At 40.6% G+C, this 25217-nt stretch overlaps 3 protein-coding genes across 3 annotated transcripts in view; 2 read left to right on the top strand and 1 right to left on the bottom strand.

Moving 5' to 3' along the window:
• atp5fa1 (ATP synthase F1 subunit alpha) overlaps positions 1-22807 on the bottom strand; it is a 126723-nt gene extending 103916 nt beyond the window's left edge. Inside the window, exon 1 of the mRNA XM_083984079.1 lies at positions 22804-22807. The gene's annotated coding sequence lies outside the window, so the exon portion shown is untranslated. The remainder of the gene's footprint in view (positions 1-22803) is intronic.
• Positions 589-13418, top strand: LOC310995216 (prostaglandin G/H synthase 1-like). Its single transcript, XM_083984197.1, has 11 exons — positions 589-758; positions 870-953; positions 3590-3706; positions 5772-5912; positions 6006-6149; positions 7102-7283; positions 8312-8395; positions 8701-8947; positions 9700-9986; positions 11311-11458; positions 12759-13418. Exons 1-11 carry the CDS (start codon positions 752-754, stop codon positions 13124-13126), a joined length of 1809 nt encoding a protein of 602 aa, XP_083840323.1. The 5' UTR covers positions 589-751; the 3' UTR covers positions 13127-13418.
• On the top strand, positions 14905-20368 carry pdcl (phosducin-like). The gene is made up of 4 exons (XM_083984208.1): positions 14905-15019; positions 16901-17088; positions 17858-18039; positions 19266-20368. Exons 2-4 carry the CDS (start codon positions 16914-16916, stop codon positions 19827-19829), a joined length of 921 nt encoding a protein of 306 aa, XP_083840334.1. The 5' UTR covers positions 14905-15019; positions 16901-16913; the 3' UTR covers positions 19830-20368.
• Positions 22808-25217: the final 2410 nt, after the last annotated feature.

Raw genomic sequence — 25217 nt, forward strand, 5'->3', positions numbered from 1 at the left:
TGGGCTTCTTGGCCTCTAGGGTTGGACGTCATTTCAACCATTACGTCCTCACAGTCCTGACAGACCACCTCTAGTTTGATCTTGTGACCTGTGCTGCTGATGTTTTCACCACTCTCTGGAAACTAAGTGTTGTTTGTGTATTAGAGATACTCATCGGACCAGCACCGGCCAGAGAAACAAGCAGAGAAGCCTTTCAAGATGAAGCAACAGCGAAGTGCATGAGGAAAAGGGAAAAGCCGTCTGTTCATGACTTGGAGTGCATTTGTTGAACAATACAAGCACTCTTAAGATGACTCAGCTTATAATGAACTTGAGCCAACATTAACTACATTGTGTGGTCTGTGAATGTGGACAGTGTTTTTTTATTTTTATTATAGAAACCCCAGTTCAGCAGTGTTTGAGAGCCAAACCCTGTTTATACCAGCAGGAGGCGACAGAGGGTGCAGAGCCTTGCAACCCTGAGGGCTGAAGACACCATCCCATTTTCCCTTTAGTCTCCACAGTCTGAGGGGCAGGTAAAGGCACAGTGCCACAGAGCTGCAGCACTCACAGACAAGAGTTAACCTGCCTGGTCGCTGGTCCTGCTGCTGCTGCTGCTGCTGCGTCACTTTCACTGTCTTGTCTCTTCACCAACAAGTGGATCTGATCTCCTCCCTACAGCGCTGAACCGATTGGCCGGAGTCTGGATTACTGCACCTCTTATTCAGTTTTATCAGTTGGAATGAAATTCTCCTGAACCGAGGCTGCTGTAATGAGAAGTGAGTATGACTGACTGACTGACTGCTGCTTCTGTGTCTCGCCTCCCTTGCTCTTGGACACAAATTGATATCAGTTTTTCTTTTTTTTCTCTTTTCTTTTTTGTGTGAAAGCCTCTGTCCTAGGGTCAGTTTGGACTCTTCTACTGCTGGTACTGGAGCCTGCATGCCTGGGTGATGAGCTTACGTCCAACACAGGTAGGTGAGAGGTCGATGGGTTTGGCCACACACACTGTTATTATTATGCCTGCATTGTAACATGATTGTGCGTAATGTAGCGTGCGTGGACTTTTTTTGGTGCAGGAACTTGGAAGCACATGTTCATGAGGGTTTGAGTCGAGGCGCGTCGTCCGTCCTGTGTTTTCATTATCCCTGTGGTTTTATCAGGTCTTTCCTCTGACTGAGTGCAGTCAGTGGGATAAGCTGCCACCACCATGCAACCAAACATTCCTGTAACCCTGATAACAAAGACAGGTCCGTACAGGCTTGATCCTGTGACAATTACATGACTTCATTAAGAGGCAGTGTAATGAAATGTCTCATCAGAAGATTATTGTGAGGTCTGATTTGGGATTTTTCCATTACATACTTCCATGAAAATGTAATTCCCAGTGTCTTCTCATGTTTCTTTGCCGTGGAGCCCCTGAAAAGACTTTTCCTGCCCAACCTGTGGAGACATGCAGACTGACCTGTGCAGCTACAAACCCCCCCCCCCTAGGCTATACCCCTCCTCCCTTATATACACAATATACCATCCTGCCCTCGGGCCAGAGTTATCATCTCACACCCGTGCGAAAAAAGAAAAAAAACAAGTCTTCCTTCCTGCTGCCTCATTCTTTTGCATCTATCCTTTAGCTTTTGATGTCCGCAAAGACCTTCAGGTTAGTAGTGAATGAGAAGGTTGTTCCGGTTGAGACCCACGCAGGAAACTAATTGAGTCACGGGAGACAAACTTCTATAAATTGTTGACTCACAGACAGACGGTGAATCATTTCTACGTTTGAAGCTGTAATACAATAACGGCACGTGACGTGAGGGGCAATTCCTCCTCCTCCCCCCCTTATTTTGTTTTGGCATTTGAACTTTTTCTGACCTTTTACATCTGATAGCGATCAAGTGTTGTGTGTGTTTTCTTTAAGTGTGAGAGCCATAACCTGTCATCACAGCAGCTGGCCCATTACCTGGGTGTTCTACGGTTTTATCTCATTGTTAACATAACCCGCACATCCACACTTTGATTTATCAGTGCATAAAATCCAGGGTGAAGGAATGCCAGATACAAACAAGCTTATCTAACGTCGTGCCGTTAAGATGCTGTCGTTTCTCAACGTGAATAAACTCTGCTTGTTATATCATGTCAGGAGATCTCCCAGGCAATCCCCCTCCACTCTGCCTCCTTTTTTTCCCCGTGTTAGTGAACAAAGGGCTTTTTTTTTATATATGTAACTGACTTGAATGGCCAGAGATGTATTTTTCCCACAGTATTTTGTTTGATTTGTAAAGAACTGGTGCACATATGTAAGACATACTATATACAGACATAACTCTTACATACCCATGTTTATGGTTATAAATGTCAGCTTACAACATCTCCTCTTCTAAGGTAATAGTTTTGGTAAATAGGCTTAAAGGATAGGTTTATTATGAGGGAAGAACTGTTCCGCTCCCAAGTCTGGAAAACAGCGGGGGAAAAGCTAGTCTGGCTCCATCCAAAGGAAACACACAATCCACTTTCCCGCTCTTGTAAAGCTCAATAATTAACTAATTATATGTCATTTGTTTGATTTGCTGGTTTACAGAGTGGTTGTGTCATTCTTGGCCAGACACAGCTGTAGCTTCCTGCAGGTTCTGCCGGCAACACCAGATACCACAGGTGCTGTCAGGCCAGAAATGAAAGGAAACAATGTCCTTGTTAAACTGTCGTGGAAATCTTGATTCTGCCTTGAGTGAGTCAAAAGAACAAGACCAGAGTGGTAGCATGCACCCAAGTTTATTCTCTAGAGAAGGAGACAGAACACAGAACTACACAGCAGATAGCAGTTCAGAGTAGTGCCCCAAGAGCAGAGGTTGCAGTCCCTTCTTATACCCCACTTTATGACTCTGGTTACTTCATTACTACAAGCACTTCTAGCTTTCTCAGACTATAAAACAATCCAACAGATGTTCTACTCAACAAATGTCTACCCCCGTTGTTGGTTTCTCTGTAGGTATTTACAACCTAGAGCAATTAGTAAACCAGGTTGTACGTGGGTCATCCTAGTGTCCTTCCTCTGTCCCCAGGTTTATTATGGTCAGTTCACAAATGTCTTTACTAATGGAGTTAACAGGAGTGCAAACAAGGTTTTACTACAACTACTACAAAGACTACGTTACTACTCATTACAAGGAAAATACTAATCATAGCAATTTTCCACCACAAAACTAAAATGTTTTCAGATTATTTAAATTGTTTTTACCAAATAAAGTTAACTACTATTTTTAAGTGTCGTATTATTATATGCATCATAGCAGCAATTGTATGTTTTAACGATGCTGACAATTCTTTCTACGACATTCCTGAAAATCGAGAACCTCACAGGCAGCAGGGATTGAAACAGAATTACATCATTGACAGGTGTTTTTTTTTTTAATAAAAGCATGTCCTTTGGGCTCCGTCTGTGAAATGCAGGGGTGGTTACACAGTCCAAGACAGATGTTTCTGCTGCGCCAGGATAATAATTCGACTGAGTTTCTTAAGATGTCACATATATATATGAAATACTGTAGATCTGGCAGAGTTTATGCACATATCTCTTTAATCTCACATGGGTTCTTCTTCCTCTTGCTCTCCACAGTGAATCCATGCTGTTATCTCCCCTGCCAGCACCAGGGTGTGTGTGTAAGGTACACTGAGGACAAGCATGAGTGTGACTGCACTCGCACCGGCTACTACGGAGAAAACTGCACCGTCCGTGAGTCAGTTTATTCTCATCAGACCAACTCTCATTCATTGGGGAATTTGAAATATTCTCTTATTCTCTATTGTGCACAAGACAGAAGGGGTCTCGTATGGCCCCGGCCGGCGGATGAAAGACTTTTCATTTTGTTGTTGCTACATGAGGAAATAGTGTAACACATCCTGGCTTGCAGAGCTAGGATTCCTTGTCTAGACCCAAATATTTGGAAAACCCAGGAGGAGCGGGAGGAGCGGCGACTTGCCAGGAAGAAACCAGCTGGATCAGAGCTGCTCCTGCTGATGGCTCCACTGAAGCACCCGCTGATTCTGCTGGTCTGCTCCTCATTAACCGGGGCCCCTCACACACTGTAGTCCTTAATCAGATGTGATGTGTTTGGCTGAGAGTTATGTAGTTACATCACCCTCCTCACCACCGTGCATCAAAACAATGAACCATTGCTATGATTGGACAGAGGAAGAAAAAAAAAGGGGTCCGTGTGGGAGGAGAAGGAAGGAAAAGATAAGTTAAACAGGATAAGGAAAAGTGGGACCAAGTGAGAGCTGAGCATAAACTAATAGAAGGTTTACATTAGTTAGACTAGTCACAAACGTTTTATTCATTTTATGCACTCGGTTGAAGAATTAGTTTGTGTTTCCTTTCTTGCAGCCAAGTTTAATGGTGTTGGATCCAAAACTACATGTAACACCAAATAAAACGACCAACACTTGTTTCTGTTGCTGCGTAGCCAGAGTAAGCACGATGAGCTGTTAAACTTTCAGTCATCAAACTACGTCGTCCCGTGCGATGGAGAGTTAACGCCCATGTTGCATCTCCTCTGTTGACGTTTGCATGCTAACCAGCAGGACTGTCTCATCACTTTCCAGTAGCTAGTGAGTCACGGTATCAACCGGTCTGCCCTGAAGAGGTGACTCTCTGCTCTGAGGATGTTTTATATTATCTCTGGTATTGAAAAACACAACAATGACTGAGGCTTTTTCTCAGGCGACCATCACCACCACTTGCTTGGTGTCAGAGAAAGCGTATAAAAGCTGCTTTAATCAGTTATTTTACCTACAGATTGTTAAAAAAAATACCAGAAAATGACTTTTATAACTCTCCACAGCCCCATGTGACATGAAGATGTTTAGTTAACTATCATATGACAATTAGCAGGATTAAAACTAGGGGTGTGCCAAAAAATTGATTCACATAAGAATCGCAATTCTCATTTAATACGATTCAGAATCAATTTATAAAATGTCCCAAAATCGATTGAAAAAAATAAAACAATGAAACAAATTCTAAGAAAAATCCATTTCCTTAGAATTTAAAAGGCAGCATGTTGCTGTTTAACTGCGCTATTTAAAAAAAATAAAGAGGCACTTTTAATTTTGTTACTTAAGCAAAATGTGATATTGCTTTTATGCAACAGTTTCAACAATTCCATCTAAGCGTGGATAAATGTTTAAAACTCAATAAATGTCAAAAAAGAAACTTTAGTCATTCTGTCTTGCAAAGCAGACTGGAGTAGATCATGAGGATCCTTTGCACACCGGTAGACTGAAGCAGAAATCATTATGAATCAAATCGTTTTGAATCATAATGAAGCTTTGTTAAAACGTTGCATTTGAGAAGCTGGAATCAGGGATTTTTTTTTTCTTTTCACCAAAAACAGTTACCAATTAATTTTGTCCTGATCATCACGGCTCAGTTGACTCTCACTCCCTCCAGACATGGCCTGATTAACCTTCTCTAAAGGATCACTGAGCATACGTGAAGTGTTTAGCTTCTATCAACCTCCTGTTCCCAACACACTGGGTGCAGTTTGTGCAGTTCTTGAACCCTGTGATCCAAATGTGATGCAAATAAGAGACTGAACTGTCACTTTGTTTCATTTTATTTGCTACATCGCTGAACAGTTTGGAGACGTGGGTGGCAAATGCTATGAAAATTAAGCCCAGACTCGCTGAGCTTCCTTCTGGACAGTGACATAAAAGCCTTGTTATACCAGTTAATTTCCATTTTCAGTTCCCAGAATGCCCCGATTTCCAGTAACAAACGTTTTGTATTTCCACCGCAGCTGAGTTTTGGACCAGAGTGCGTCAGTTCATCAAGCCCACTCCAGATGTGGTGCATTATATCCTCACACATTTCCGCTGGCTGTGGGACATCGTCAACCACACGTTTCTACGGGATGTTCTTATGCGGCTCGTTCTAACAGGTCTGGGGCCAGCAGCAGTTCAATCAATTAATTCATGCCTGTCATTCGTTCATTTGTTCTGATGACTTTCTTTTTTTTTTTTTCTATGAACAGCTCGGTCCAACTTAATCCCGAACCCTCCAACCTACAACTCAAAGTATGGCTACCTCAGCTGGGAATCCTACTATAACCTGAGCTACTACACTCGGCTTCTGCCCCCGGTGCCCGATGATTGCCCAACACTTCTGGGGGTCAAAGGTCAGCTCCTCATTTATATCATCTTAAAAGGATAGTTCAACATTTTTGCAAAATTGGCCCATTGCCATAATCCCTATAGTTTTAGGAGTAGGTTCGTTACCTTTAATTGTCGGTGCAAGCTATTTTTAGAACGTCGGAGCAGAGCGGCGAGCTGCTCAGAGCTACGCTACGGAGGCTCATGGGATTTCTTGGTTTCCCTCATCAAACTCATCAAATACACAACCCAACAACTCCAACTCCCAAAACGCTCACGTGGAGTTGTGACCTGCACATTCACCACGCCATGAGATAATAAAGGAACGTTACGAGACGTTTTAGAGGTAAATTCATGCAAAACCACTGAGGTAAATGCGTCAGCGGTTTTGCATGAATTTTCCTCGAAAAACAGCTTTCACCGACAACTAAAGGTAACAAACCTGCTCCTAACACTATAGGGATTATGGCAATGGGCCAATTTGCCAAAATCTTGAACTATCCCTTTAAAGTTGCAATAATCAATATTTATGTAACATGCTTGGATCCAATAACTACATTTTATATTAAAAAGTATCAACAAGTCAACAGAGAATTACTCTAAACTCGACTTGTTTTGTGTCTTTCAGCTCATTGTTTTGATATTTTTTTGGTGAAACTATAAAGTTTATATCTACTAACTTACTTTAAACACAAGTGATGATTTTGATGTTGTTTGTGAGATGTGTATATGTGTTACAGCATCAGTCAAATCAAACACTGGAGATATAATTCCCTCAGTGTTTTATCAGTGAAACCAAACCTCTCACCACAGTGACCTGCATGCAAATAAATGACCTTGAACATTTGTGTAACTGTTTCACTGCGGTTTTCCCGGATGCGTTTTTTTTTTTTTTCTTCTTTTTTCCAGTATTATGACTAGAGGCGTGGTGTATCTGTGTCCCGCGCTGTCAGTGACGTCGTGGTGTTTTCTGTTCAGGGAGAGCGGGGCTGCCTGACCCTGAGCTGCTGGTGGAGAAGCTGCTGAAGAGACGAACGTTCAGACCCGACCCCCAGGGCTCCAACCTCATGTTCGCCTTCTTCGCCCAGCACTTCACCCACCAGTTCTTCAAGACCTACAATCGCATGGGCGTGGGCTTCACTAAGGCTCTAGCACATGGGGTTAGTTCACTTAGAGAGCTTTTGTCCATTAACCATTATAATAACAATCCACTTTATTTAGGATTTACTGTGTGCTTTGCATGGGGAAATAAAGTGATAAATACTGTCATAATCATGTTAATGTCATATTATATAATAAAAAACTCAAAACAGTTAAAGACTGAGCACTTGTGCTAAATAAACACAGTGCAGCAATTTGAGACAATACTACAGGTTATGTGCGTTTAAAGGGATAGTTCAACATTTTGGCAAATTGGCCCATTGCTAATAGTCATAGCAGTACTAGGTTCGATACCTTTAATTGTCGGTGCAAGCTGTTTTTAGAACGGCGGAGCAGAGCTGTGAGCTGCTAAGAGCTACGCTACGGAGGCTAATGGGATTTCTTGGTTTCCCTCATCAAACTCATCAAATACACAATCCAACTACTCAAAAATGCTGTCGTGGACAAGTTGTGACCTGCACATTCACCACGCTATAAGATAAGAACAGAACGTTACAAGACAGAGTTGTTTTAGAGGTAAATGCAGAGACTGCTTGCTGAAAAACTGTCCCCGACGGGAACGCACATCAGCGGTTTTGCATGAATTTACATAGAAAACAACTCAGTCTCGTAATGTTCCGTTATTATCTCATAGCGTGGTGAATGTGCAGGTCACAACTTGTCCACCAGAGCGTTTTGGATTGTGTATTTGATGAGTTTGATGAGGGAAACCAAGAAATCCTATTAGCCTCTGTAGCGTAGCTCTGAGCAGCTCATGGCTCTGCTCTGCCGTTCTAAAAATAGCTTGCACCGACAATTAAAGGTAACAAACCTAATGCTAAAACTATAGGGAATATGGCAACGGGCCAATTTTCCAAAATGTTGAACTATCCCTTTAATCTAGACATGAAAATATAGAATGAATTAAACAACATATACATTAATTTGAGTCAGTAGGAAACAGAAAATATCTCATTTTAGAGATTCTCTTGGATGAGTGGATTAAAATAGAAAGTTGTTTTTTATTATTGCTCTCATCCTCTCGCAGGTGGATGCAGGGCACATCTATGGAGACAACCTGGAACGCCAGCTCCTCCTCAGGCTTCACAAAGACGGAAAACTCAAGTATCAGGTGAGAGACGTGAAGCTGTGAATGGAAAGAACAAAGCCACAGAGACTCATCACAACACGTTCTCAAGATGTTTGTGGTTTTCCTGCAGAATTGGTGGTAGTTTCCGAGGGTGGAGTGGATTTAATTGTCTGAATGAAACAAACTCTTTTTAATTAGATTGTCATTCATTTGTCATTCACTCTAATGGGTGCTTTTCAAAATATGACATGTTTCAGCAGGAACAAAGTCTTCAGGCAAGGAAAAGATGTTTGCAGTCTCTTGTTTGGTGTAATTATAATTTCCTATTTTTTTTCTCCCCTCATCAGTTAATTGATGGCGAGATGTATCCTCCATTTGTTGCCGATGCTCCCGTGAAGATGAGCTACCCACCTGGAATCCCCCCGGAGAGTCAGATGGCTATCGGCCAGGAGGTGTTTGGACTTCTTCCCGGCTTGGGGCTGTACGCTACGCTGTGGCTGCGAGAACACAACCGAGTGTGTGACCTCCTGAAAGCGGAGCATCCCATCTGGGACGACGACCAGCTTTTCCAGACCGCGCGCCTCATCATCATCGGTGAGCCGCCAAAGTTTATCCGCGGTTCTCCGTCTCTCTCTGAGATGTGAAGCAGTGGAAAATATGAAGCTCTCTCGCCAGCAGCTGGAAAGTGCAGCGAAGCTTAGCATAAAATAAACTAAGAGAAACAGATACCTTGTCTCTGAAGTTTGAGCCAGTTGTTTCTAACGGGGTTTAAGCTAAGGACTGTTTTATGCTCGGCTGCAGTAACTTTCTGGATTCTGCTGTTTTTTTTTTACTGAAATTCATGATGACGTCCAGATTCCAGGAAGTCACAGAACCCCTGCCAAAATATATCTGCCATTTAACACGCCATAAAGCCAGAATTTATTCATGCTTGGGGGTTTTGTGTTGGTTAAACAAACAAGATACAACACGTTTGTGAATGATCCTTAGAAATGTGTCCTTAAGTGGATTTTTCTTGGGATGAAGCCAGATTAGCTATTTCCTCCATTTTCAGTCTGGAGCTGACAGACAACAGAATGGTATCAATAATCTTATCAAACTTTCAGATAAAATACAAAATGCTCATTTCCTACAACGTCAACCTATATTTTCTTTTTTCATTACTCATCCTTTTCTTATTCTATTCTTTATTTGCTCATTGCTATTGTCCTTGACAGTAATAACATACCAGCAGACCTCCGCCTAAGCCCATAGATCTGTGTGATCTCAGGCTGAGGTTTGCGTACGTATTAAGTATAATCTCTCTCTGTGCATCCCCTCTCTGTGTCCCTTCCTGTTCCTCTCAGGTGAGACGATAAAGATAGTGATAGAGGAGTACGTGCAGCACCTCAGCGGATACATGCTGCAGCTGAAGTTCGACCCCACTCTGCTTTTTAACGCCCAATTCCAGTACGGGAATCGGATCTCCCTGGAGTTCAGCCAGCTCTACCACTGGCACCCCCTGATGCCCGACTCCTTCTTAATAAACGGAGACGAACTCCTCTACACTCAGTTCCTCTTCAACACGTCTGTTCTCACACACTACGGTGTCGATAAGCTGGTGGACGCGTTCTCTCGGCAAGTTGCAGGACAGGTAATAAAAATAACACACATCAAAGCCAAGTAATCCTATGGTAGTTTAAAATTGTTTGTTGGTATGACTAAGTCTAAAAGGGATAGTTCAACATTTTGGCAAATTGGCCCATTGCCATAATCCCTATAGTTTTAGGAGTAGGTTTGTTACCTTTAATTGTCGGTGCAAGCTATTTTTAGAATGGTGGAGCAGAGCCGTGAGCTGCTCAGAGCTACGCTACGGAGGCTCATGGGATTTCTTGGTTTCCCTCATCAAACTCATCAAATACGCAATCCAACAACTCCAAAACGCTCTGGTGGACAAGTTGTGACCTGCACATTCACCACGCTATGAGATAATAACGAAATGTTACGAGACGGAGCTGTTTTAGAGGTAAATTCATGCAAAACCGATGATGCGTGTTCCTGTCGGGGGGGAGTTTTTCAGCAAGCAGACTCTGCATTTTCCTCAAAAATGGTGAATGTGCAGGTCACAACTTGTCCACCAGAGCGTTTTGGAGTTGTTGGATTGTGTATTTGATGAGTTTGATGAGGGAAACCAAGAAATCCCATTAGCCTCCGTAGCGTAGCTCTGAGCAGCTCACGGCTCTGCTCCGCCGTTCTAAAAATAGTTTGCACCGACAATTAAAGGTAACGAACCTACTGCTATGACTATAGGGATTATGGCAATGGGCCAATTTGCCAAAATGTTGAACCAACCCTTTAAACGCACTTAACCTGTTGTATTATCTCAAAGTGCTGCACTGTGTTTATTTGGCACAAGTGCTCAGTCTTCCTGTTTTTGTGGGTTTATTTTTTGCCAGATTACAAATTGATAAATTAGAGTACTCTCATCTGATTAATGAGGTCGATGGGGATTGTTCTTTTACACGTTGAACGGAAACAGAATACCACAGTGTTGTTTTTTTTAGGTTTCCTTTTCTGCCACATACTGAAACAAAAACCTGCGTCAGGTCTTTCAATGATACGACGCAGCAGTTATACATAACACATAACAAACATGAGCTACTTTTCAATGCATGAAAATAGAAAACGTTAAACATCTTTCCGTTTTCAATGAACTACATAAATAAGTTTAAATAAGAAATGATTGCAATACAAATAGATGTGAGATAGATTTACAGTGGGGCAGCATAAAATGTGTCATTTCCTGACCATCATACAATAAAATACATTCAGTTTGTGTGTGAAGGGTGAACATTATGTCATGTACAGATTAATCTGAGACCTCAGAAAAAGAAGTTGCCCCCCCCCCACTAATATTGTAGTTTGAATGATGTTATGTTTCACATTTGATTCTTAATCCTTAAACCTTTGTCCTACAGATTGGCGGCGGCTTTAACATCAATGCTGTGGTGACCAGAGTGGCCGTGGACACCATCAAGGAGTCCCGCAAACTCCGCATGCAGCCCTTCAATGAGTACAGGAAACGTTTTAACCTCAAGCCGTACACATCGTTCAGACAATTCACTGGTAAGAAAAACAGCTCTGCGTGCAGATTGCACAGCAGGAAGTCAGGAAATGAGACTCTCCAAACCTGTGATTTATGACTTTTACAAGTCCATGAGAGTCGCTGCACGTACATTCTTGGAATAAATAGCATTGAGTTGTCTGTGTTTTCATTACTATATTGCTTAAACCAAGGTTTTCTATTCCTATCCTGTGTAGTGTAGTAATAGTTTTAGTCAAGTTCCTGGTCTATAACTGTATGTACAACATATTTTACATTAATGTTGGTTTGCATCATGTATCTCTGGCACAGGGAAGTTATTACTGTAATGACACTAAGACTTTAGACCTAGATGGTACTAAATGCAAAGTCAAAAGAATCATCAAAGTAACTCTAATTCAGCCATAGGGAAACGTGACTCCTTGTACCATGTTCATGCTAATATTACTTTTATTTTTAACGATCACTGGCTCTCGTTTATACAGGAATTAGCTCAATAGCTGTCAGAATACTTAAGTTAAAAATGAAAAACACACCCTAACTGATCATCACTGCCTCCTGTAGGGCTGTGCTGCTAGTGACAGATTGTATATTAACTCAGTGGTTCTGGTTCCCAACCTTTTTTGGCTCGTGACCCCATTTTGACATCATTGTCATTGATTTCTGACAACCCTCTCTTCTGGCAGCCATCAATCAAAAATGTAGTCGAAAAATTGTAACATAAAACTTTCATTTGAGTATAAAGATGCCCCAGCTCAGATATTTTTATATGCTGCATTTCATTTGAACTCGATTTATATTTGAGAAAGTGAAAGTTTAGAATGCAGTTGTTTGAGATGTTTAAGTTGTGTGTGGTGTTTTTAATCATAATTTTAAAAAGACACAAATTAGGTATTAGTTTTATTATTTTATTATTATTAGTTTTATTATTATCATTCCACTGTGTTATCAGATCTTATAAACTGAGCATAAAAGTTCAGATATGTTGTTCAAATTTAAGGAGACATCTTTCTGACGGCTCTATTTCTAAAAATGTTTAAGGACCCTCGATGTAGTCGAAAAATTGTAACATAAAAGTTTCATAAAAGTTTCATTTGAGTATAAAGATGCCCCAGCTCAGATATTTTTATAAGCTGCATTTTATTTGAACTCAATTTATATTTGAGAAAGTTTAGAATGCAGTTGTTTAAGGTGTTTAAGTTGTGTGTGGTGTTTTTAATCATAATTTAAAAAAGAATAATAATTAGTTCCCGACCCCAATGTTGAGAAACACATTGCACAATGCATTAACTGTCTAATACTTGTGATTTTTTCCTTTTGCAGACAACGAGGAGATTGCCAGTGCACTTGAGGAATTCTACGGTGACATCGACGCTCTTGAATTTTATCCCGGCTTGATGTTGGAGAGGACGCGAGAGGGAACCATATTTGGAGAGAGCATGGTGGAGATGGGCGCCCCCTTCTCTCTGAAAGGCCTCATGGGAAACCCCATATGTTCTCCAGATTACTGGAAGCCCAGCACCTTCGGGGGCAAAGCCGGCTTCGATATAGTAAACACGGCCACGCTCAAGAAACTGGTCTGTCTGAACACCAGGACGTGTCCTTACGTGGCGTTCAGAATACCGACAGAGGAGCCGGCGGCGCCACAGACAGGGAAGAGTGACAGTAAAGAACCGTCTGATGAGCTATGACCCTTTCCAGACCCCAGAGGTTATTTAGTTTGAGAGCATATATGAAGATAAAAGAGGCTGCTGCTAAAAAAAAGAAAAAAAGAAAAAGAAAAGAACATGTGTTGAAGATGTTTGAGGAAAGTATGTACAGTAAAAATTTGTTTGAACAGCACTGGAGAATCACATGGGACATAGAGCTCAGTATTAAATCAACACACCTCATCTTCAACCTCAGTCTCGCACTCAAACAAACACATCAGTGAGGAAATACATTTTTATTTAACAATTTGTGCCTGAGGAATGAAATACAACACTGTCACTGTCCAGTCATCACGGTACAGTAGGCTATGTACTGTCTGTAGATTTATTTGGATTTTTTTTCTTTTTTTACAATGTTATTTTACTATTTTACCATTCATGAAAATAAAACTTTAGACACAATATCTGTTACTGGCCATTTATTTAGATTGGCGGAGATCAACATCTTTGTTTTTACTATCCATTGTTCATTGAGTTTCTATTCTTTCCTCCATTTCTCGCCCACTGCTTGTCATGGATCCAGTGTTTCTTTTGGCTTGAGACTGAATGTGATGTCAGCAAAAAAGAGACGCTCAGCAGGTTTTTTTTTCCCTCAGTAAACTGGATCCCAGCAGGATTTTAAGACACATACTGAAAGAAATAGTTACCTCATCGCAACTTTGCAACTCTAATTACATATGAGTACATTTTTTTAGAGACCAGCCTGAAGGACATCCACAATTACATGAATGTGATGTTATATGAGGTAATTTGTTTTATTAAAAAAGAACATGAAATAATGGTCTATTATTAGTATAACGGTACTTTTGAAGATATTTGAAAGAAAAAGAGTAAAAAATGCCTGACTTGACAGTTTTGGAGCCACATCAATGGTTATAGCAATAATGGTGATAGTATGTGCTCTATTTCATGACCGTGTCGCCCTCTAGTGATGAAAGCTGTGACTGCATAATGACACTTCTAGCATCTTCTATTAAACAGTTATGTATCTGCAGACCTGAGCCAGCTCCAAATAGGTGGGGTTTCTGAAGTTTTTCTCACGAAGATCATTGAACAGATGGTGTCAGTGACCCAGAAACACTCTTCAGTCTTTTCATTCCTGGATGTTCACACACAGGAAACAAAGCAATACAAGGGTGCACAGCCCAGTAAATCTCTTCCTCTTTCTGAGGACACAAACTCAGAAATGAGGACATTTGAGAAGGTTTCACTGCAAGGTTTTATTATTATCATTCCACTGTGTTATTAGATCTTATAAATTGAGGATACAAGTTCAGATATGTTGTTCAAATTAAGGAGACATCTTTCTGACAGCTCCATTTCTAAAAATGTAACATACAACTTTCATAAGTTTCATTTGAGTATAATTTTTCATTGTGTCATCACAAAAGAAAGCCATGAAAGATCTTACTAAAATCATGTTTTATTTTTATTTTCTTTTTTTCATGTTTTATTTCATCGAATGTGTGCAGCACTTCCTACGTCACTGGCATGGACCCATGTTGTCATGTTGACTTTACGTGCTCTCAGTAAAGTCCACATCTACAAGAGAATAAGTGGAAAATACCAAATTATGCTCATTTATGGCAAAATTTGTCTTTAGAATATATCTTATACTATCACATTAAGTAACAAATAATATGGTTCGCGGTTTTTAGAAAAAACAACAGCCTGAATTGTAACTTTGAGATTAATATCGTTTGCTTTCGCGTGTACACTTCATTTGTACGACACCGCTGTGAACCGTGAACGCAGCACAGTCCGGGGGGGCGTGGCTTGTTGTAGCCGCTAACGTTAGCAGCAGCAGATTAGCCACAGCGAGCAGCGGTGCCAGCTGGTGACATTTTACTTACAGTAGCAGGCCATAAATTCAAGGTAAGAAGCAGAACTAAATATTGATAATCGATTGTTATTTTGTATTATTTTATAATAACGGATAATGTTGGTGTTACGTTACATTTGCGGGCGGTTTAGTTCGGTAACGCTTGGGTTTAAGTCTAATGTTTACTAGTCAGCGAAATAGCAGCTAGCTCGTTTGGCTAACGCTAATTTAGCTCACTTTCACAAACGCAGCCAGAGTCTATCGAGTCTTCTGCCTCGGCCTGTGTCCTACTTAAATAACAAGCTAATTGGATCGTCTCTATCCTCCATTCAGTCGTGTTTAGGTACTTGAGGGAGAGAAAAAACGATTAAGTTAACAGCTTACTGTCGACGATAACTAAACTAGCCGACTTAGCTGTCACAATAACATGGATACTTACTTAGGTGTTGCCTGTGGGCTCTACATTTCTACTGTCTCAGGGCTCCAGACTGCTCCTAAATGGGAAGAATTTGAGACAGTGCAAGTAAAATTTCCATCTACTTGCACATGTGCAACCAGAAAATGTGTCGTTTTATGTTTAACACAGGTGAAATGTGAAAAAGGGGCAACTCAAAGAATCTGGTATCTGTCATTACAGGTGTGATGATCATGAATGAGAGGGAAATGTGAATATTTGCTTTCCAAGTCGATTTATGGTGTGCACAGTACACCTTAGATGTTCTGCTCCTAGTTTGCACTCCTAAAATTTAAAGTTAGGGGAGAAGTTATTCTGGAGCCCTGTGTCCCACATGTGTTTAAGATATTATATTCATTCAAAGGCAGGGGAGATATAAGTGTGTCCATTGTTTCCCCGGGTGGCATTGAAATTAAACAAAGGAGAGCTGTACGCATTAGTGAAGCGTAATGTCAGCATCTATTTTGCTACCTGACCCTGCTGTCAGAGAGAGGGATTTTGAGAGGGGGGTGTCAGTCTGCCTCCTGGCCTCTCCAGTCTCCATCTGTGCCCATGATGAGCTGGCTTACATACGGCTCAGTGCATCGTTAAAGGCCTTTTAGCTCAAGTTTTATATAAACTGACACACTTAAGTGAAAGCTATGTATAGAGTACATGTCCTATTTTTTTTTTTTTTTGAGAGATAAGCCCTCTGACAGCTCGGATGGCTGTCAGTCAGGATTACTACGCCTCATTGACTGATGTGCTGCTTACTATTGTGACTAATACTATTGTGTGATAAAAGTGTAGTTAATCTGTAGAGGTTTTATCTGTGAGGCTGCAGCAACATTTGTCAATGAAGAGATTTTATTAATGGTCTGCTGCCACACCCATGCAAAGCATCATGCAATTCAATGCTGTGTGTATTATGTAGTTTTGAATAAACTGGAAAAACAAAATGCAGGTCATTATTTCCCACAGTGATGGATAGACGTTGAAGTTCTTATGAAAAACTGTTGGATTAGTCATGTAGAGTAAATTTAAACGGTTCATGTTGATACCATCCTACATTAACATTAACATTAACAGCTGAAAAAACTGAAAAACTCTCTCATAACTTACAGTCTCTACGCACCTTATTTTTCTACACACAGTTACACACATTGCACATTGTCTTCTTGCACTAAAATCAACGCTGCCAATTTGTTTTTGTATATAATTTTGTACATCACATTTTATTTTATTTGCTATTGCTATTTTATTATGTATAGTTTGTTCTTTATATTTTACTATTTTATTATGTATAGTTTATATTCTTATTCTTTATATTCTTATACTATATGTTGTTATCGTCAATGTGTGTCTGTGTAATGCTGCTGCTGCACTGTAATTTCCCAGATTGGGATCAATAAAGTATATCTATCTATCTATCTAAAACTTAAACCCTGGCTGTTGTTGCATCAGTGTCCCGTCTTAACACATCAGTATCTGCTTCTCTCAGGTGAGCCGCTGCCATGACGACTCTGGATGACAAGATACTGGGAGAGAAGCTGCAGTACTACTACAGCAGCAGCGAGGATGAAGGCAGCGACAACGAGGATGAGGATGGGGAGAGGAAGACCATCCGGGACGCTGACGTCAATGAGCCGGAGATAGATTACAGCGCTGATGGAAGTGCTGTCAACACAGGTACAAAACACACATTTGAGAAGCTGGAGAGCAGGCGAATGTTGGTTGTTTTATTTTATTTTTTTAAACATTGAATTGATCATCAAAATAGTTCCCAAGTGATTTTAATTTGTTTAATGATCAACTAATCAAGTAATTGCTGCAATTTTAGTTAAAATAAACTTAAAGGGATAGTTCAACGTATTGGCAAATTGGCCCATAGCCATAAATATAGTAATAATTTAATATAGTCATAGCAGTAGGTTGTTTTCAAGGTAAATTCATGCAAAACCGCTGATGTGTGTTCCTGTTGAGAGCAGTTTTTCAGCAAGCAGTCTCTGTATTTACCTCTAAAACAACTCAGTCTCGTAAAGTTTTGTTATTATCTCATAGTGTGGTGAATGTGCAGGTCACAACTTCTCCACAACAGCGTTTTGGAGTTGTTGGATTGTGTATTTGATGAGTTTGATGAGGGAAACCAAGAAATCCCATGAGCCTCCATAGCGTAGCTCTGAGCAGCTCGCGGCTCTGCTCCACCGTTCTAAAAACAGCTTGCACCGACAATTAAAGGTAACGAACCTACTGGTATGACTATGACTACAGGGATTATGGCAATGGGCCAATTTGCCAAAATGTTGAACTATCCCTTTAAGTGTTTGGTGATTTGTAAGGATTTTTCGTATTGAATCAGATGTGAAAATATAATGGAGATATGTTTACATGGACACCATATTTATTTAGGATAAGAGTTCTTATACCGTGAGTGACACTGGCTGTTTTTACTTCTCAGGACCAAAGGGTGTGATCAATGACTGGAGGAAATACAAGCAGCTGGAGGTGGAGCAGAAACAAGAGCAGAAGAGAGAAATGGAAAGACTGATCAAGAAGCTGTCGATGACCTGCCGCTCGGACCTGGACCTGGAAAAGGACAAGGAGAAGCAAAAGGAGCTGCAGGAAAAACTACAAGGCAAAGTAAGTTGGATGGGGACAGAAATGCATGTGGAGAAGGTCCCTCTGTATAAATCTCTTCCATCCTGGCATCGCATTGCCAACTCCCTCTTGAAACTGTGCCACATTTGCTAATGGGAAAAGGATGAATAAGGGCGAGATATCAATAGAGACCTCATTAACACAGTGGAATCCCTGTGCCTTCTCCGTTTTTATGACATTGTGTCTAATTATGGCTCAGTAATGTTGGCGACTTATTTGATTTCACTCAGCACTGGACTGGAGCACCTGCCAACTATCTGACACATTTCATTATATATATGCCCTGAGACATTTTTATTTACGTTGATTTTAAGTTAATTCCTGCTATGGAGTTGGACCAACATGGATATATTTCAGAATACACTGGTGCCTCTGTGAAAGGAGCAGCCAGCCCGCAGGAAAGGTTTGACATTATGGGAAAAACATTACGTACTATACAGTATGTGTAAGATCATTTCTCAGATGGGAACAGTAACTTTGTCTCCACTGATTGCCTGGATCAGCTGCCAGGAAATACTTTGGCCCAAAAACATCCTGAAAAAAGGTGGATTAAACGGCAAACAAATGAAATACTGGATATTTTATTAAAAACACATCTCTTTTCCTTGGCATTTTAGTTAGATTTGATATACAGTATATATTCACTTTTGTTTTGTTGCATGTTTTTACTGTACATTAGCTGTTTTATTGTTATTATATGTTTTACCTGTGTGTTTACGTATATTGTATGGCACTTCGGTCAACTTGGATTGTATTTTGAAATGTGCTATATGAATAAAAATGTATTGTATTTATTGGTCATCTTTGGACAGAGCCAAGCTGTCTGTTGCCATTTCTTATCAATTCATATTCAGTGTAGGAAGAAGAGTGGGTAACACTTTATAATAAGTGCACACTATTGAGCATTAGTTAAGCATTAAATATTGAATTAATCATTTATAACACATGAATACTCATTAGACACAGTTAAATATATCATCATTGATAAGCACTAACTTTTTTTATTTATAAACTACATACTAATGAGTATTCATGTGTTATAAATGAAGAATTCAGTATTTATTAAAGCTTAACTAATGCTTAATAGTGTGTTACCGAAGAGTTGTATCTATCTATCTTGTAATGTAAAACTGTAAAACAAGAAATTCACAAATATTCCTTTTTTTTAACTAACCGTACATGTTTTCGTCTGTGTCTGCTCTGCACAGATGACCATGCAGGAGTACAACATGCTCCAGGAAGAGCAGGACGACGAAGACTTCCTGCAGCATTACCGCATGCAGCGCATCGAGGAGATGCGGCGTCAGCTCTGCCGCGGCAAGCGCTTCGAGCAGGTCTTCGAGCTGGCCAGCGGCGAGGACTTCCTGGAGGCTCTGGACAAGGAGGACAAAAGCACGCTGGTCATGATCCACATCTACGAGCCGGACGTGCCGGGCTGCGAGGCCATGAGCGGCAGCCTGCTCTGCCTGGCTCAGGAGTACCCGCTGGTCAAGTTCTGCAGCGTCCGCAGCTCGGCCATCAGCACCAGCGCTCTGTTCAGGGACAGCGCTCTGCCCGCGCTGCTCGTCTACAAAGCCGGAGACCTCATCGGCAACTTCGTGCGGCTCACGGACCAGCTGGGGGAGGATTTCTTCGCCGTGGACGTGGAGGCGCTGCTGCAGGAGTACGGCCTGCTGCCCGACAAGCTGCCCACGGCCGCCAAGACGATCCGCAACGGAGCCATCATACAGACCACCGTGAGCGACGACGACTCTGACCTCGACATAGACTAGAGCCGTGACATCTAACATGCTTTACATGCTTGGGAAACACAGTCTGCATGGACAACAAATCATTTATATATATATATGTTTATGTATATGTATATGTGTGGACCCCTGGCTGCGGTAATGACTGACTGAGCCACGATCGCCATTTTACTACTCGTACAACAACATACAAACCAGCATTGAAGCAGAACCAAAAGCAAGTGCACAGAAACTCAGACACGGTGGTCGTCGATCATTCCATGGTAAACACGAGTTCATATTTAATGAGAGTAAATACTAGTCATTATCATTATTATTGAGGACCTGTTCTTATGCACGGAGAGAATGCTGTAGCTGTTAGGTCGAGCTGTGACTGTCTGTCAACTATTTATTTGTGTTGAAACACATTTTCCCTGTTTTCGTTTTCATGTGCATCTTCATTGTTTTATATGTGTGTCACTCTTTAGTATACGAATCCCTCAGCACTAACTGACTTGCTAGTTGATTTTTTAAAATTTTATATGTGCTGTATCATTTAAAATAGAAAGGAAAAATAAAATGTAAAGTCTTTGGACTCGTTGCCTGTTGTGTTTTTTTTTTTTTTTTTTCATTTGTCAGAGTTGTCAGACACTGTATTTCTTACACTGCAAAATCTTTCCAAGAATATTTGTCTTATTTCTTGTCAAAATGTCTAATTTCTAGTCAAAACTAATCTCTTTCCACTAACATAAGACTCATCACCTAAAAATGTACTTGTTTTTAGATAATTTTCACTTGTTTCAAACTAATTTTCACTTGAAATAAGTAGAAAAATCTGCCAGTTTTTTTTGGTGCTTGTAATAAGAAAGAAAAACTTGCCCCACTATCAGATTATTTTAAGTGAAAATATGCTTGAAAGATGTTAAAAGTATCTAAAAAACAAGCTACTTTTTATGTGATGAGTCTTATTTGAAGTATAATGAGATCTGTTTTTGACTACAAATAAGACAAATATTCTTGGTAAGATTTTGAGTTTTTGCAGTGTACTGTGAGATTTTCTTGAAATCAAACCATATTATGATAAAAAAAAAAAAAGTCATAATTTTCTTAAACCTTTTCAATATATTAACATTTATTAATTACCTCTGTACAATAGTTTTTAGTGGTTATTATGGCCCATTTTATGGCTCCTGCAGCAGTGGATTCAGATTGCGTACACAAGCAGAAGAGATTTGCAGGAAATGATGCATGTAATCGAGCACAACTGATTATCCACCTCACTGCTCCTCGCACCCGATCAGAGCTGTATCAAGTAACTGCTGATACAAAAGGGAACATTTCCCACTGCTGGTGGTGCTGCACATAAAAAAAAAAAAACTCAGCTGGAGAAACACAGGAAACATTTCATCACATTGAGCATCTGCCTCTGGTGGATGTTTAAAACCCGACAGTAAACAACTCTCTCCTGACACACATATACACACACACCCTCTTATTCTGCATAACAACTTCCCAAGAAAATAATATCATTGTGCTCCCAGACTCTTCTGCTGCCCCCAGGTGGCCGAACAATATCACTGCATGCCGATTTAAAGGGATACTTCACCCAAAATCGATAATTCACCAATCATCTACTCACCGTCATGACAAGGAAGGGTTTGGAGAACTTTCTGAGTCATCAAAACGCTTTAGGAGTTGCAGGGGGGGTCCGGCTGGCAACGGGTTTTCATATAATGGCGGCGGATAGAGTTCACTTTTGAATCGTCCAAAACACACACTATGAAACATCCAAATACCTCCATACTGCTCATCTGTACTGACCCAAGTGTCCTGAAGCCGCCACATGAAAAAGTTGTTGGGGAAAACATTAATGTGATCTCTTTTTGTCCTTGTTGTAGCAGTAGCTCCCAGTGGCTGCGTGAGATTTGCTGCGAGATGTTCTTCCGTGTTTACATCATACATCCAATGGTTTACAATGACAAATGAGCATCTTGCAGCAAATCTCGTGCAGCCACTGGAAGCTACTACTACAACAAGGCTAAAAACAGAGATCAAATTCATTTTTTCCGAACAACTTTTTCATGTGGCGGCTTCAGGACACTTGGGTCAGTACAGACGAGCAGTATGGAGGTATTTGGATGTTTCATAGTGTGTGTTTTGGACGATTCAAAAATGAACTCTATCCCCGGAACTCCTAAAGCGTTTTGATGACTCCAAAAGTTCTCCAAACCCTTCCTTGGCATGCAGGGAGAAGAAAATTGGTGAATTATTGATTTTGGGTGGAGTATCCCTTTAATAATAGTAATGACAGGTTAAACACACTGAGCTGCCTGAGTTTATCCCATGTGTAGCCATTTATTGTATTTACAGATGAATACTAGTGTTGACAGACATGTTGACTTGTCAGAAGTGGAAGTAGTCGTCATTGTGAGAAAAGACACATGTACTTGTGATAAGGAATCAAACTACATGATTTCTGTCAGTGTTTATAGCTGCACACTTGAGATAAGTCACATAACTTACCTACAGAATAATAATAATAATAAAAAATAGGAGTTTAATTTAATTAAGATCTTCAATTTTGGACTAATGAGTTTAAAAAATAAAGTATTTTGTCCAATTTCCCTGATAATAATGACAAAAATGTGGCTGATGAAACGATTAAAAAACAAGAAATCATGTGTTCACACAGACACAAAGGAAATAATGAAATGAGACACATGCAGCTATGCGATGATACACACCGGCATCAACAGGCTCCTTTTTCCAGTTCAGTACATTTCCCAGAGGTGATTTGTCTAACAGATTGCGGATGGGTCAACTCATCCAATCCTGTTCCGCTCGATAATCACTCTGAACAGGAAGAGCTGGGGTCACTGCTAATCTCTGCAACAATATCAAAACTCACCGTGGAGCATGACACACAGCGTCGTTTTTGCCACTTTGTCCCAGTCAGTCGGCCCATGAGAAACTTACTAACTCACTAACTAACTAACGAACAGCCAGTGGTCCTGACTCCTGTCTGTCCTGTGGCTTTACAAACATCCCAGCAGCAGCAGGGTGAGGCAGGGCAGCGTCAGCAGCAGGACGGCTGCTTCTCCAAACAGGGAGGGGGCGGCCGAGTCGTGCAGGTCGTGTCCACAGAAGGCGTGTTCCAGCAGGAGGTGAGTCTCTGCACTGATGCCTGAAGGGACACACACAGGGGTGCAGATCCGATGTCAGGATTGGGGGGGACACAAAAGTGATTTTTTTTTTTTTTTTTGCCCCTATGCAGCTCATACCATGCCACCATAAATCATAACTTGGTAGAGGCTCACCATATCATTCAAATAGTACTGCACAGGGAATCATTTATTGTGCTTCTTGTTTATTTGTCCTAAACAGCCAATGTGCTGTATCACTGCTGTTATATTAGTAAATTATAATTTTAATGGTCTTGGACATATAATATCCACTCAATTTCAATCAATTCAATCAATTCAATTAGCTTTATTGGCATGAACAGAAACCCGTTGTTGCCAAAGCATTGCACAAACCACTATAAAATACATTTCAATATAACAAATATACAGTACATATACATATCTCAATATTCAATAACAAAAAAACAATATTCCATAAAACTACACCACAATAGAATTTAATATAATTGGGTATAAATAATGGTGCAAGTCAAGATGCCGAAGAGTTCTTATCTTTCACCTCCCTCCGACCTTCCCAAATCCCCAATTCTTCTCACCATCTTCCTTTTCTCCCAGTGTATGGGACTACTTTATGCATGATTAATTGATATGGATGAATATCAAAATATGAATCCCTACGATTGAGGGGGTCGTTTTTTTTTTTAAAGCCTGCTGATGTCATCAGCGTCTGTGTAAGAAACTATATCCATTCATCTGCATTGTAGTGGAGGAGACCAGAGATGGAATATGGAGTCAGAAATACATTTGCCAAACATTATGTTCCACCATTTCAATCAATTATTTTTAGATGTGAATCTAAAATGTGAAGAATGTGAAGTCTGAAAATACATTTGTTAGGGGGCAATTCACGTTTTTCAGAAATTGGGGGGACATGTCCCCCCTGTCCCCCCCGGGATCTGCACCCATGGACACAGAGATCCTGTCACATCACTGTGTGTTTTTTAGAGGCTTCATCATCATCAGCCCCCCTTCCTCCCTCCCTCCCTGGTTGGTAAACAGATCATTTCATTATCCCTCTGGTGTTTACATGACATATGAGGTGTAACTGCAGCCAATGAAATCAATGCCTCTCTGTCACAACTGTTCGTGCTCAGTGAAGTGGATCTGCTGGAAGATGTTCAAAAACAAAACGAGTTCACTGCAGTGTCACAGGAGAGGGGGATAATACACACCGTGTTCAGACCACTCGTCCCACAGACGCTGAGCATCCTCGTCGTGATGCTCGTGGTGGTCGTGATGCTCTGGGTCTGAGGTTAAACACACACAACAAGCCGTGTTACTGACTGTCCTAATGCAATGCAGACTAAATGCACGAAAGAGTTAATAGCAAGAGTCGTGCAGAGGTGAGGTGGAACCACTGAAAAGAGAAAGCTCGAAAATTAATGAATACAAAGAAGCAGGGGAAGGATTAAGAGGGAAAAACACACAGGACACCAACAGGAAATGAAAACAAGGGAAATAAACTAAGATGGAAGAAAAAGAACAGACGGCTGTTTTGACCTTGGCCAACGTTTTCATCCCGTATCCATCTGAGAAGCATGTGTGTCACACATCCTGTGTAATTAATGCTTTTTCTTTTTTTGCTTTAAAAGAAAATTTGGTTCAAAGGTTTATTTGTCACATGCACAGACAAGATGTGCAGTGAAGTGGAGAGTAGCATATTCAAAAGGATTTTAAAACAGAAAATACAACTGAAAAAAAATATATATTTTAAATTAAAACATTATTTACTGTCACAATTGTGCCTGAACAGAACATTTTTGAAAGGTTTTATTACAAATAAATGTATTAAGTAAAGGGAAACAACTTAAAATCTTGAATTAGCTGGTAATATTATATAACTGATATAAATAAATGATGATATGAAATAATTTTATGTTAATTTTGTGTAAAAATGTTTATGTATAAATCCCATGAGGACTCTGAGGAAACTGTTGGATGTTGCTGCCACTAATTAGGCCTCTATGTTGCACAAGAGCATAACTTCCCTCTGTAATGAGTTTCCTATTGAACACCTTCTATCTAGACTGTGCTTATCAATATTTGAAATGTAAATGTTAGAGATGATAAAGATAAATGGTGTGTAGATAGATAGATACCATTTGAGTGATGCCACAGCATCCGTTTGAGCTCCCTGAGGGCCTGGGTGAGGTTCTCCAGCTGGTCGTGGAGGTGGATGTTCTCCTCGATCAGTGCGTGGATCGTATCCTGCAGTTCAAAGCTGCGACCC

The sequence above is a fragment of the Trachurus trachurus genome (genome assembly GCF_905171665.1).
Source record: "Trachurus trachurus genome assembly, chromosome: 12".
NCBI lineage: Eukaryota > Metazoa > Chordata > Actinopteri > Carangiformes > Carangidae > Trachurus > Trachurus trachurus.